Below are 13,956 nucleotides of genomic sequence, written 5' to 3'. Positions count from 1 at the left end.
GGAGTTAATGCACAGTAGCGTCCCCAAACAGCTTTCAAGTGACACTGACTGTGCAGTAGCTCGTTATTACTGCACAGTAGCATCACATCACACTTCATGCCAAATGGGCCAGGAACTCACCTGAGATGAGCAAGGGGAAAGTCTTGGGTTCCAGCCATGGCTCCAAGGACTGCTGATGCCTTTTATGTGAAACAGTCATTGGACAAAATGCATCAACATTTCTTATAGGATGGGCCAGAGCCTGCGGCTCCCTTATGCCCTAAGCATGTGGTCCCAGTATCATATTCCTTTTCATGCTGTCTTTTTTTCTGGTCCCAGGACTCTTGCATTCCTTCTTGCTCAGTGGCACAGGCTCACAGGAGACATTTATCTTTGTGGTTAGGCTTCTCTCTCAGGAGAGGGGCGATATGGTTTGAACTCAAGTCTTCCACTTTTTGGACAACTGCTCTAACCACTAGGGTATAAAGGAAGGAGCAGGCACCGCCACATTCACCACCATTTCTTCCTCCAGTCACATTTTCAAAGGAAGCGTCCATTTTTGCAATGACCAAATCCTAACAGCAGGTGTTAAGGGCATGCCTACTGGAGCAACCTCCTCGGGAGATTTAGATGGAGGCCTGACTAGTTCCTGCATCCTGATCAGAGTTAGATGCTGAGGTCTTCAGACTAAGGCAGTTCTGGGCAACTAAGGAGCTGTAAGGCTAAAAACGATGGTGCCTAATAAATAGGCAATAACCGTGCTAGGCAATAAGTGAGCAGGGGATTTTGGAGCACAGGTCTGTATTTAGGCATCTCCATTCTTAGTCTTGCTGTGGATACCTACATCCTTTACTGGATCTGGACATTAATTTTAATCTATTTGCAGCACGGAAAGTAAAACTCCATGGATTTTCTTTTTTTTTTAAAGTTATAAATAAAGCAGTACTGTAGGCAAGTAAGTTAACATCAAGTGCTGCAGGCCTGTTCTTCAAGACAGTCTGGATACTCACAGCTCCATCTGAAATCACAGCGACCTGTGGGCATTTAGCATCTCTAAAATTCAGGTCCTGCACAAACAAGTCTCTTGAACATCTTGTTCAACCTCAGACACCAGTTCACTGCATTCCTACATTTAAAAGGTAATTGCTCAGTTTCATAGTTTGTAGGGTCGGAAGGGACCTGAGCAGATCATCTAGTCCGACCCCCTGCCAGGGCAGGAAAGAGTGCTGGGGTCAAACGACCCCAGCAAGGTGTTCATCTAACCTCCTCTTAAACACCCTTAGTGCCACACAGTCAAACCCCAGCATCTGAGTTCAGAGCTGCATGAAATTAAGCGCCTACCAAACAAACAACAAAAAAACCCCTTCAAGAGGCAGTCAAGGTGCCATTTGCAAAATCCATGCCTCAGAGAAGCTTATTTTAAGTCCTTAAGTTCCCCAAATAATATCTTCTGCTTTGTGAGCACTAAATTGTATCTGGGTCAAGAAACAGCAAGTACATATGGCAGCTCCTCTGTTTGTTCTGAATATGGCACTGCATTAGGACACTGTTCATCCGCTGCACAGGGAGAAAAAGGCATAGTCACCATATGACCCCACAGGGAAATGAACATATTTATTACAAATCCTTCAAAAAGTCCCTTGAAAGAAACTGAACTGTGTTAGAGAGGGTCTCTTAAATGCTTCCCCCTTTAATTTTAGTGAAAGATCTATGCTTTCCCTTTTCTTAGGCTGAAGCTTGTAGGCAAAAGATGGGAGTCCAGCTTTTATAGCCTGAGCTCAGCATTGTTCCACCGAAGGCAGCAAAAAGCTCTCCTGACTGGCCGCATCTACACAAGACACTGACTGCGCAGTTGTTTCTGTGCAGTCATTTAGTACTTGCATACACAAGTACTAAATGACTGCGCAGTAGCTGGAGTTAATGCACAGTAGCGTCCCCAAACAGCTTTCAAGTGACACTGACTGTGCAGTAGCTCGTTATTACTGCACGGTAGCATCACATCACACTTCATGCCACGTGACCCTACTGCACAGTCAGCATCTCAGGTAGACATGGCCACTGACACCAAAGAAACAAATCCATAAATAAGTTCAAACACTCAAACTATCCAAGAGGCCATATGGATACTTTAGTCACTTTTAAGTCCCTAATATTTTACTTAGCTTTAAAATGCAGCTAAAATTTAGAATATATAACAGTGGCATCTATATGGTCACATAATGCTGCCAGAGAAATAGTACATTTATTCTCACTGTCCCAAGGACAGCTCTCTAAGGAGCTTATTTCTACTGAGGGGTAAAGAGTACTTTGCATGGGGCAGGGCAATACAGAGCTGGATCCGGGCATGTACACAAAACACCATGAAAATGTTGCTTAGCAATGTCCAAAAGAGCCACTTGCAGTTCTCTTCCCAGATTACTTCGGTGGCACCTGTGCAAGACCCAAGTAATGAAATAGTCCCTGCCATCCAGATCTCCAGCTACAACGGTTTTTAATGCACATACACAGACCATAGAGAGAACCTGCCCCTGTGCAATGGGTGGCTAACGAAGGATCAGTTTAAGGTCCTTGTTATGATTCACAGTCAAAGCCATTAGCAGAAAAATCAGAACAAGTAACAAGGAATCTGATTTATTATAAAGCCCAGATATTTAAAGAGATTTATGATTCATATTACTGGACTGCTGCAATGCTCTTCCCACTGCCAGGTTGAGAGGACAGCTTTAAAGCAGAAGGGCTAAACCATAAAGACAATAAATACGTAAAGATCTTGAAGCTAATATCATGGACTGTAATGGCTGAAATTGCAGTTTTATTAAAATCAATGGATGTGCTGCAGCAGAGCTTGGATTTCACCCTTCATGGGCAGAATATGATCTTTGCAAAGGATCTTCAGGACTGTTACAGTCTTTGCTTAACTGTTCACATGAGGGGCTGGGTGGCCCAGCTAGATTTAGAATTTATTTGCAACCTGGTTGCAACTCTGTCACCATAGGATTGGGGAGTTTACATCCCAGTTAGCAGAGATTAAGGTTGATGTTTTCAAAGATATTTCACATTCAGATAAAACAATACCTGAATTCCCAGTTCATACAACAACAAACAAAGATTGGGCATCCAAATCCCTTAGGCAGCCTGGGAAGTCAGCATTTTGTGGGCTATGCAAAAGGAATTTGGCAGGTCAGCATATCTCAGTGTGGGGAGGTGTCTGTAGTTCACATACCATCGCATCTAAGACCCCTGTTTGCAGCAGTCTTTAGACTGAATGGGACCATTCCCTCCCCACCAGGAGGTGGTACCTTATACAGACCATAAGCCATTTCACAGTAGATAACGGTGGGAATCTTGTATGGCTGTTGCCCCAGCTGCTCGTGACGTGGTGAAACAAAAAGAGTCATCATTGTTTCACTCTCTGGTGCTGTGAAACGGGGTTCTCACAAACAAGAGTCCAACTCTCGTGTACTTAAAATGCATCCCCGTTTCGTGATTACAAAGAAAAGGAAATATGGCCAAAGGAAGCTTCCTTAAAACCCATCCATGTTTTTCCAGCTATGATAAATATCCAACCTGTGAGGGGAGCACTAAATGGCACGACCTCTAGAGAATTAGAAGCTGCTGATGCAAATAACTGGACATGCAGTTGCCACAGACACTGAAAAGAGGGACTGGAGATGGGCTATACGTGGTACATCAGAGCTGTTGAAGTCAGAGGAGAATTAATTATTACTGAGAGGATAAAGGAAAGAGCTTTGCATTTTTGAAAGTGTCCACCCACACAGAGCTGGGAGGCTGAGAAGTCAACAGTATTTTACTGGCAAGAACAGAGGAAGAGTTCCCCACCAGCTTCAATGAGCATGTTAAACCAGTTTCAAACTAAGGGTGCCAGTTTGGCTCTATGATCATGCACGTATGCTCCCCAACACCCTCAAAGATTAGTAAAACTTTCCCTTACACCCCCCCCAACATGCTCACACATTCCCCAGACATCATAATGATTATGTCCACATATACTAACTCTATCTAGTATTATATCTTGCACCAATATGCTAGCAACAGGAATTAGACCTGCCCGTCTGCAGTTCCCTGGGACACCTCCGGGGCCTTTTACATACTGGCAGCGAGAGCCCTTTGAGTATTTTTGCTAATGGCTCTGCAGTTTCATTGCTGAGCTCTTTGGAACTCTTGGCTGAAACCCATGTGAGCATGTGACTTGTTCCTCAGTTTGGTCTAAAACTTCATCTGTTGTCACCTCAAGTTGAGACACTTCTTCATATTCAATCAACTAAGAGGGATGGATCTGGTGCAGGAATCAACCCAACCTCCTCCGTGGTGAAGACTGATGCCAAGAGCTCAGTTAGCTCCTCTGCCAGGGCTTCCTGCTTCTGCTGTATTTCGCAAAAACCAAGACAAAACCTGCTTTTATGTCATTAGCAAGATGCTCCTCAAATTCTCGCTTAGCCTGCCTTGCTATGGCTTTATATGCAACTGGCTAGAGCAGCGATTCTCAAGCAGGGTGCTGCATGAGGTCCTCTGAAGGGTGCCCCAGGACACACGCGGGGGTATAAGGGAGGCGGGAGGAGATATGCAGATAAGGGCAGGCTCAGGCTTCCTCTGGCTGGCGGCAACCCCTGCCCCCACTGCCTCCCCCTCTGTAATAAATAAATCAGCTTGTGAAATGGGGTACCACTCAATTAAGCAATTATGAAGGGGTGCCTGGAGTCTAAAAACATTGAGAACCACTGGGCTAGAGACCACATACCTGTTTTCCTCACATGGGCATGGCTTCCATTTTTTTGAACAATGCTTTCTTGCTTGTAACAGCCTTCCTAACCACCATGAAACTATGTTAATTTTTTCTGGACTATTTAGTGTCTTTTTAAAATGTGTGACATACATTTCTTCTGATCCTCTAACACCGTTTTTAAAAGTGTCTGTAGCCATTTTACCCTTTTGACCTCACCTTTTAGTTTCATTCGAACGAACGTCCTCATTTTCATGCCATTTTCATTTGTGAAGGTTAAATATTGCTGTGCTGCACTTTTTGAGGGAGGGGAGAAGGAAAGGAGGGTTGTTGAATATATTATAGGCACTTCCATAATGTTTGAATCGGGTCCCATTTACTCGGGACTAAATCAAGAGTTGCTAATCCTACCGTGGGTTCCAGAACTAAACGCCTCCTCCCCATCCTTGGTGTTTATACCTTTTAGAGACTTGTAAGGAGTCATTTTCCCTGCTTAAGTAACAACCACGGTGCAGCACTTCAGTACTTGCTGATGTTCTCCTCCCCCCAGTTTATCCCATCTCTCTAGTGTTGATCTGCTCTCAGGTGAGGACAGGAAAACTGAAGCTAACACAATTCCACTGGGGATAAATTTGGCTTATTGTATGGACAATATTCATCCCAGTGAAATACAACGACAGAGCAAGGACTCGGTTGCAGAATTGGAATAGGAAGTATGAAGTGAACAGTCATATTTTCATGCTAATTTCTATCAGGTATTTACAATATTTCCTTTAAACATAAGATTACTTCCTGCAATCGATGCAGTCTGTTTTCCAAGATTCAACAAACACTACACTACTTGATTTCTTATCTTTATGATATTGATATTTAAGAACCATGCTATTCACATTTATTAGGTTTACAGAGGATGTGCAAATAGTTGATGCTTTGTATGTTATGCTGTAATAGTACGGTAAGTAAATAAGGCCAATGAACCACACAGCTGTTAAGATATTTTTTCCTCATTTACAAATGTGCATGTTAAAGTTAATGAATGACTGATTGAATCATCATGTACCTTAAGCGCCTAGTATAAAACAAATAAGAAACCTGCTAGTCTATTTTCTCATTCTGAATCTAGTCCCAAAGAACAGTAAGTCTATTAAGCAGTCCGTTGTATTAAAAATATAAAAACCATTTTCAAATACTAATGCATATATACTGATGTGTATGTGACCTCTTCTAGGTTCCCCAAAGATGTCTTTCCTGAATATGCCCCTAGCTGTCTTTGCTGTGCTTTTACTGATCTGCACATCAAGTTCAGCTGAGAAAACGGTGGAAGAAGTTTGGAAGGCGCGTCTTCGGGATGTAGTCAATCTGGAACTGGTAGAAAATGTGACTGCAATTCGCAATCTGGATGATGTTTTATCCAGGAACGGTAAGAACAGCCTCTCTCTTTCCAGCTATTTCACTGATTCAAGACAGGATGAACTATAATAAGTCTAATTTAGTCTCCTGTATTCATATAACCCATAGAATTTCACCCCTCAATTTTACCCTGCAACGTTAATTAGCTCTTCCCCATCATGTAATGAATGTGATCAATGTCAATAATTGGTGGTTAATGATTGGCATATCTTTTTGAAAAATAATTAATATTGAATTCAAACATCAATTCTGTGATGAATTTATTACTTCTCTCAGTAAGATGCTTGAATGGTTAACAACAGACCTTACAGTTAAAAAGTATGTCTTATTTATGAAGTTCTCCAATATTCAACTATTGGATCTTGTTAAAATTTACATTTTCCAGGGGAAAAAAATGAATACAACTCTCTGCACTTGTGTAACAAAATGTAAAGGAAAAAAAAAGCTTTTGGGATCACTGGCTTTTATTTTCCTGTGGCAAATGTCTAATCATTGTAGGCATATAATGAATATCTAAACATTAAGAATTTATGCTTGCTGCCTTAGAGGAGCATAATTCTCAACTATTATTAATGAGGAACTATAAAACATACTTCAAGTTTTATGCCCAAATTACATGGGGTTTCCATACCCCATAAAAACATCTATTGGTATCTACAGAGAATTATATAACATGGTTTTATACGGCAGCCATTGAGGGGGTGGAATGCATTTCATTTAAGAAAAGATCTTACAAGGAAAACCGTTCTACAGAAATTCCCTGCTCTCTGTTTTTAAAATATTTATACATGCCACTAACAGACTCCGGAAATAAAAAAATTTTTTTTTCAAAATTGGCACAGCTTGATGTTTTCAATCTCCTTTCAGAAACAGAGCCAGGGTTTCAATTTACAGTAATCCATTTCTTGTTTAAGAATGAAGTCAGCTTTACAGTAGCATAATGGATTATGGCTTTCTCCCGACACTCACATCCATTAATTTTCTCTATAGTTACAGTGGAGTAATTTACCAGTTTTCACTTCTGGAAACCTTTGTGCTGGTCTTACAGCACAAATTAAGGGCGAGGTCCTTGCCTGGTATGAACTGGATTAGCTCTATTGATCTGAATGCAACTTTGTAGTATTCTACTTTGCCCTGGACAGGAATGGGGAATGTGTGGATTTTCTAAAAACAGGAAAATGTGGGGGAGTCCACAAAGGATTGAACTGATTAATCATTGTTTAGGGGGTTGTGGAGAGACTTCTGTCATCATCAGTAGGAGTCACCCCACTGAAATCTATGCCATAAATCCACCAGCATAAATACAGCGCAAAGGATATCAGACTCCAAGCAACTAAAGGAATAAGGGAGAGAAATCAGCATGTAGGAGAACCAGGAGGGAAACCTTTGTCTGAGGAGTACGGTGAAGGGAAGAGTGGTCTATGGAGTCTGGGTAGCAGGAGATTTGGGAGGGCGAGACAAAGGTGGGCTAAGTGGAGCATGGATTGGGCTGGTCAAGTATTCACATGCTTGATAAAAGAATGACCTAGTCTGCAACACAATGTTCTTCTTCAGACAAGGACACTGTACAGCCTGGCAGGGTTAACTGAGTCTGTGCAGGGTGCCAAGACTGGAATAGTAAGTGCCTGAAAGACATCCCAAAAGCCAGACATAATTTGTTACCAAAATTGCTATTTTGGTATCAGGTAGAGCTGAGCAAGTGCATAAACTTTCACATTATTCACTGGAACAGTCAAAGAATGAGGGATTATTCCACTTGGTTCTGGGTAGCCTTTCTTCTGGATATTTAATCCTTCACTATTGTAACAATCATTTGAATGAATACTTTGCCAAAGATCATAAAATTTACCCTAACAAAAAGCCTGTTGAGTGCTTTGCAAGCTATCCTAAATCAGTGTGAAAAGCAAAATCAAATTCAGTAGAAAATACAGGCTTTTGCTTCAGTTAGTTTTAGGCAATTGCAGTAAACACAAATAGTGGAAACTGCTAGGAGATGCAGCTTGGAAGTCAGCTTCTAGATGACAACTTAGACGAAATGAGGGTCATGTATGCACGACACTTTAAAGCGGGCTACATGCTTTTGCACTGCTTTAATGGTGTTAGTGTTTGCATGCCTTGGTAGCATATTGTGCATGAATTCCAGCCGCTGTAGGCAATTTGGTGGCGTAATGTGCTTTAAAAGACTTGGGGTGCAGCAAACTAAAACTCGTCCGAGGAGTTTTAGTTTGCTGCCCTACAGCCATGGAGTGAAGCACCAGGCTCCATGCAGCTCTGCAGGAAGCCAGTGCAGGCAGCCTGGCAGCAGCCCGGGAAGGCAGGCTCCACCCAAGAAAAGTGGTGAGCCTGATTCCCCGCCCGAGCCCGGGTTTTCATACATTTCATAGACAATAGGGCTGGAAGGGACCTTGGAAGATCATTGAGTCCAGCCCCCTGCCCCAGGGGCAGGAAGTCAGCTGGGGTCAGAGGAACCCAGCAAGGTAAATGTCCAAATGTTTCTTAAAAGAGTCCAGAGTAGGTGCTTGCACCACCTCTGGGGGCAGTCTATTCCAGGCCTTGGGGGCTCAGACAGGAAAGAAGTTTTTCCTTATGTCCAGCCTGAAACAGTCTTGGAGGAGTTTGTGACAGCTTGACCTTGTCATCCCTTGGGGCGCTCTGGTGGACAGATGTTCCCCCAGATCCTGATGTACTTATAGGCAGCCACCAGGTCCCCCCTGAGCCTGCGTTTTTCCAGGCTGAAGAGTCCCATGGCTCTCAGCCTCTCCTCATAAGACCTGTTGTCTTGCCCTCCGATCATGCACGTGGCTCTCCTCTGCACTCTCTCAAGCTTCTCCACATTCTTCTTGAACTGCGGAGCCCAGAATCAGATGCAGTACTTCAGCCGCAGCCTCACAATAAATAAAAGCAGTGAGTTTTTAAACACTTTCCACACTGCCAAAGCATGCAAACCATTTTAGGGCCCCCATTTCATCTACACACACTCTTAGTGATTGCTACCTAACTTCAGCTGCTCTCCTTAAGACTTGATAGAGGTAGCAGCATTGGAAAGCCAGGAGAAGAAATGACTCCTGCAGGCAGAGACAGCCACCGCTAGAGACAAGAACAGAAGCAGAACAATATCTTCAAAAGAAGTAATCACAAAATGCCAAGTGCTTTGTCTGTGCCATTCTGAAATGGCACAGACAAAACACTGGAGGTCTTCAAGAGGAGGTTGGATGGGCATCTGGCTGGGGTCCTCTGAACCCAGCACTCTTTCCTGCCTATGCAGGGGGTCGGATTCGATGATCTATTGAGGTCCCTTCTGACCCTAACATCTATGAATCTATGAAATATTTTCGATGCTCTCCCGAGGTCCCTTCCAGCCCTAATGTCTATGTCTATGAAATTTTCATCCTCTTAACAAAACCACATAGCCAAATAATTTTCAGTTAAACATGTTTAAGTGTTTTTAAAATTGTTTATTTTCTACCATTTTTATTGCTTTTCCTTGAAAAAACTGGGGGGAAAAATCAATAAATTATTTTCTAAATTGTCAACAGGTCATTTCTCAGCCCAAAAATATCTTAACAAAAAAAATTGAGCAATTCTCCCTTTTCGGACAATAAGCCCTTCATTTTCAAAAGAAAGGTGAAGGGATCATCAGCATTTCAGGTTGAAAGGATGTCACTTGGGGAATGAAGTTGCAGAGCGGTCCCTGAATGACATGCAATGGTTGGCAGGGGAGCCAGCAAACAGTGCAGCCACACGGTGACCTGGCAAGGAGAAAGGCAAAGACACCTAGTAAGGGGAAGAAACAGCAATCTGGCTGGAAAATTCTGGTGATAGAAATGAAATCTGGCAGGAGCCAGCAGGTCTGCGCTTCCTTGACTAACCCAAATTACCAGTGTAAAATGTTCTAGATATTAACTGCCCTTTGCACATGTCTTTTAATATTTCATGTGCTGTGCAGTTGGAACTTCATGAACTTCGAAAGGGAGCTTAAAAAATGCATGGTTTCACTGTAGCGCATTGAGCACTTCTGTACCCCAGGCTTAAAATAAAGTACAATCTTCATTGTGAGAAGAGCAATACTCAGCACTTCCACAGGGCAGATGCAAAACCTAAAGAGGCCAACCGGCAAACTACCATTGACACAGTGACCTCTGCAACCTGCAGTCCTTTACACATCACTGCACAGATTAATCATCTTAGTTAGTATATGTGTTTTCTATGGTGTATGCAGCAACAGGAGTCTGGGTGTACGGCAAAAGGAACACCGTCCCCCCTATCATTCACTTATATTGGAAGTACCCTGCTATAAGAAGGTCATTTAAAGATAGGAGGAGATCATAGGGTCACAAAAAAAAGCACCTGCTTTCTGCAGAAAATACCAATTTAACATGTGCAAATCCAGGTGTTTATCTTGAAATGCCAGAGCAGTGCCTCGGGGGGCACTTGTGCTCTCATTCACTAATTGGCCATGATCCTTTCTTAAAATGTGCTGGTCCCCCTCACCAGGAGGGGGAGACCACAGTGCGACCACAGTGCATTATGGGAGATGTAGCCTAATAAGAACATGGCCGTCAACGGGCTTCTGATTCGGGATATTTTGGCTTTCAACTGTAACGTTCTAGATTTCCTTTTTTGTTGCCCAAAATGCAACACTTGATTGGGGGGCGGGGGAAGGGCATGAATTTTCCTAACAGCTTTAATTATTACCTGTTTTTTTTATAAATTTGGGCCACAGAGTGAAAGGATAAAAGTGCCCTCCAGATTATTCACCAAGCATTTTCATGTCTGCTTTTGGCATGTGAGATGAGCTCCAGCCACCTGCCTTTATGAGTATTTTATTCCTTTTTTTCGTGTGCCCTTCATCATCTGAATTTGCCACCATCAAATTCAGCCTCTGGTCTCTTCTCTACAGTCCTCCATCTCTCATGGGACCCCAAATGTTTTTTCTTCCAAGGTTAACAAACTTCTAGTTAATTGTACATCACATCTTCCAGCTATACTTGTTAATGGAGGCATTATCAGTCCATTAAGGGAGCAGAGAACTTCTTTCTGCATGTGGCAGCTCTCCATGTGAAGTGACTTCTTTGCAACAGCTCCTTAAATGAAAGCCGGCTGTTGCCAGCTGCAATCCATGCAGGAAGTTATAATTTGATTCATGTCTGTTAATTTGCTCCTTCCATGCCAGTCACACATGCTGGCTGTCGTGACGGGCAATGCACAGCTGCTATTGCTATAGGCAGTGGGCAAAAAGTCTCAGCTCCTGATATTTCCTCTTCCCAACCTGAGCTCCGCCAGCAACCTAATGGGCCCCACAGCTCAGGACACAGCTGCCTCATTATTGAAGCAGTGTCTCTTGTAAATCGGATTCTGGATCAGGACATCCCCCGTTCAGCTGCTGCCCTCCACCTCAGTCCCACACGCCATGGGGGACTACCATCTCCCAAGCTGATTTATTTCCTGAGAAGGAGTGAGCTCCGTTAGCTCAGCTGCTGTCACAGAAGGGCTATTTTCTATCTGGGCAGGGTGTTCCCATTTCATTTCACTAGAGGGCAATGGTTGACACATTCAACAAGACTCAGAAACTAACAGGAGTCCACTCCACTTCTAGTCGGTTGAAAACAGCGGTTCTCACCTTTGTTAGACTTGAGGCAACCCTTGGAAAATCCCACCTTAGTCTTCCCTTGTTTTCTTGACTACAGAAAAAGAATAGAACATTTTTTCTGTTGCAGAAAACTCAGAAAGAACACTATAGTGTTTGTAATGTTGTGGATTTCCCCTTTGAAATCTCTGGGTGCATCATGTTTGCACACCTAACAATGCTAACATGATGTGGCACCCTTGAAAGGATCTCAAGGCATCCCAGGGTGCTGCAACACCCTGGTTTAGAATCAGTGGTCTAAAAGAAAGATGAGCTGGCCTGAAGACTTACTGGTTTTTATCCTCTGTTTCATCTAGGTTTAAAGTTGGAGCAGTGTTGACACATTTGAATCATTCTCTGTTTATTCACACGCAACAAGTAGAAAGTACATACCAGCTGCTGCCTTCCAAAATGTGCCTCTTTTGAAATGGTTCCAAACTTACCCGTGTTCACACCCTTAGAGTCTGCACAGGGACATGTGCTTATCTCAGTTATGAGCTGGGCTTTATTCTGCAATCAATCTCTGCAAGGTCTATTGACTTCAAGGGGAATTCCCTATACTGGATTGACTGCAGTGCTGGCTCCATACCGTTCCTTGTAGCATACTGAGTCCATTCACCAAAACTGGGGCTGGCAATATTCAAGTCAGCTGTTTCTGCAGGAAATTGCTAGCTGACAGAGAAGGCTTCAGCTTTCCCTGGGAGAGGAAAGCAAGAGCCAAGCCATCCCAGAATGCGTGGAAATTGCCATAGTTTCTGTTTGGACTCTGCTTCTTTTTTGCAGCCAGGTCTCAAGGGTATGGGGATGGATGCAGTGTAAGAATTCAGAGATGCAGGAATGTGAAGGTTGATTGGCAAGAAACCTCTCCTAGGAAAGCAAGGTCATTGCATTTTAAATATGCATTTAAAAGAGCAAAATTGCACTGACTGACTTGTCTGAGTCAAAGGTAGTTACCTGGACAGCAGCTGAGGGCTGCAACAATAGCAGGTCTTTGAATAGTTCAGCTCTGCTTGCAAAGCAGAGGAGACAGTAAATCCATTACCACCACCCTCTCTATACTATAGAGGCATTACATAACAGGGCTGCTTGCAGGCACTTTGAAGAAAAGGCAATTCTAATGGGCAAGCAACTGTATTTATTTTTTTAAAATGGCACATATACTTCCTTGCAGTTCACCTCAAGACGGCTTCATTGCCTCTGGGCCCTGTATCCAGCATGCAGCAACTGCTTCATACCAAACCAGCCCACCTCGCACTTGGCGAGGCTTATCAGGGAAGTTCAGCCAGCGGCCCAGTGCCGGCTCTTGCAGCCTCAGCTCCCTGCACTCCGCACAAGTCTAGGTGCTGATCCCCTGAGCTGTTCCCTGCTTTCACCCGCTCCCCCCAGGCGTGTCTGGGCCACCCATCCCTCCCTCCAGCTTCTGCTTCCTGCTACCACCCTAGGTTGGACTTGGAGGACTCCACTGGAGTCACGGTGGGGATCAACCTGATATAATGCTCTGGAGTTTATTCCAATCCCAGGTCTCTGTTGGACTCAGATTTTGCATTCTAGCCTTGACCTCCTATTAGATAGAAGCTCCTTCTGAGCACAGATGGAAAGCAATTAGCTTTCGAGTTTTAGAAGTCACCGGCCTTCATCTCCTTTTGTTCCCTAGTTTACCACTTCACTTTCAAGAGGGACTGCGAAGAACTTTTCCAGACAGGCCACACCAAGAATGGCCTTTACATCATACAACCTGAAGGAAGCCGCAAGCTCGTGGTGCAGTGCTACATGGATGGCTGCAATGGGTGGACAATGATCCAGACAAACAGCCATAACACGGAGATCACATGGACAGAGGCCTGGACAACCTACAAGTATGGCTTTGGTAACCTGGAAAAGGATCACTGGCTTGGCAACGAGTACATCCACCTCATCACCAAGCAGAAATTGTACAAAGTGAGGATAGATTTAACTAATGCTAATGGCGTGCCACGGTATGCAGAGTATGACAGCTTTTTTCTGGCAGATGAGGGTGATTTTTACAAGCTTAAGTTAGGGATGTACGAGGGTAATGCAGGAGACTCTCTCAGCTCTCCCATGACTAAAAACATGCACGATAACATGAGGTTTTCAGCTAAGGATCGTGATAATGACAGATCAAGTCACACAAACTGTGCAGATGTGCATGGAGGGGGCTGGTGGTTCGACTCCTGTTACG

The 13,956-nt window shown here is 43.6% G+C and overlaps 1 protein-coding gene across 1 annotated transcript in view; it reads left to right on the top strand.

Annotated features, from left to right (window-relative positions):
• The first annotated feature begins 5,818 nt into the window (after positions 1-5,818).
• LOC109322517 (fibrinogen-like protein 1-like protein) overlaps positions 5,819-13,956 on the top strand; it is a 12,134-nt gene continuing 3,996 nt past the window's right edge. The window contains exons 1-3 of the mRNA XM_019553568.1: positions 5,819-5,855; positions 5,949-6,140; positions 13,411-13,950. Coding sequence (XP_019409113.1) covers positions 5,960-6,140; positions 13,411-13,950 — 721 coding nt within the window. The 5' untranslated portion in view covers positions 5,819-5,855; positions 5,949-5,959. The remainder of the gene's footprint in view (positions 5,856-5,948; positions 6,141-13,410; positions 13,951-13,956) is intronic.

The sequence above is a fragment of the Crocodylus porosus genome, unplaced genomic scaffold (genome assembly GCF_001723895.1).
Source record: "Crocodylus porosus isolate Cpor-Errol unplaced genomic scaffold, CroPor_comp1, whole genome shotgun sequence".
Taxonomy (NCBI): Eukaryota; Metazoa; Chordata; order Crocodylia; family Crocodylidae; genus Crocodylus; species Crocodylus porosus.
This window is presented reverse-complemented; position numbering and strand designations above follow the sequence as displayed.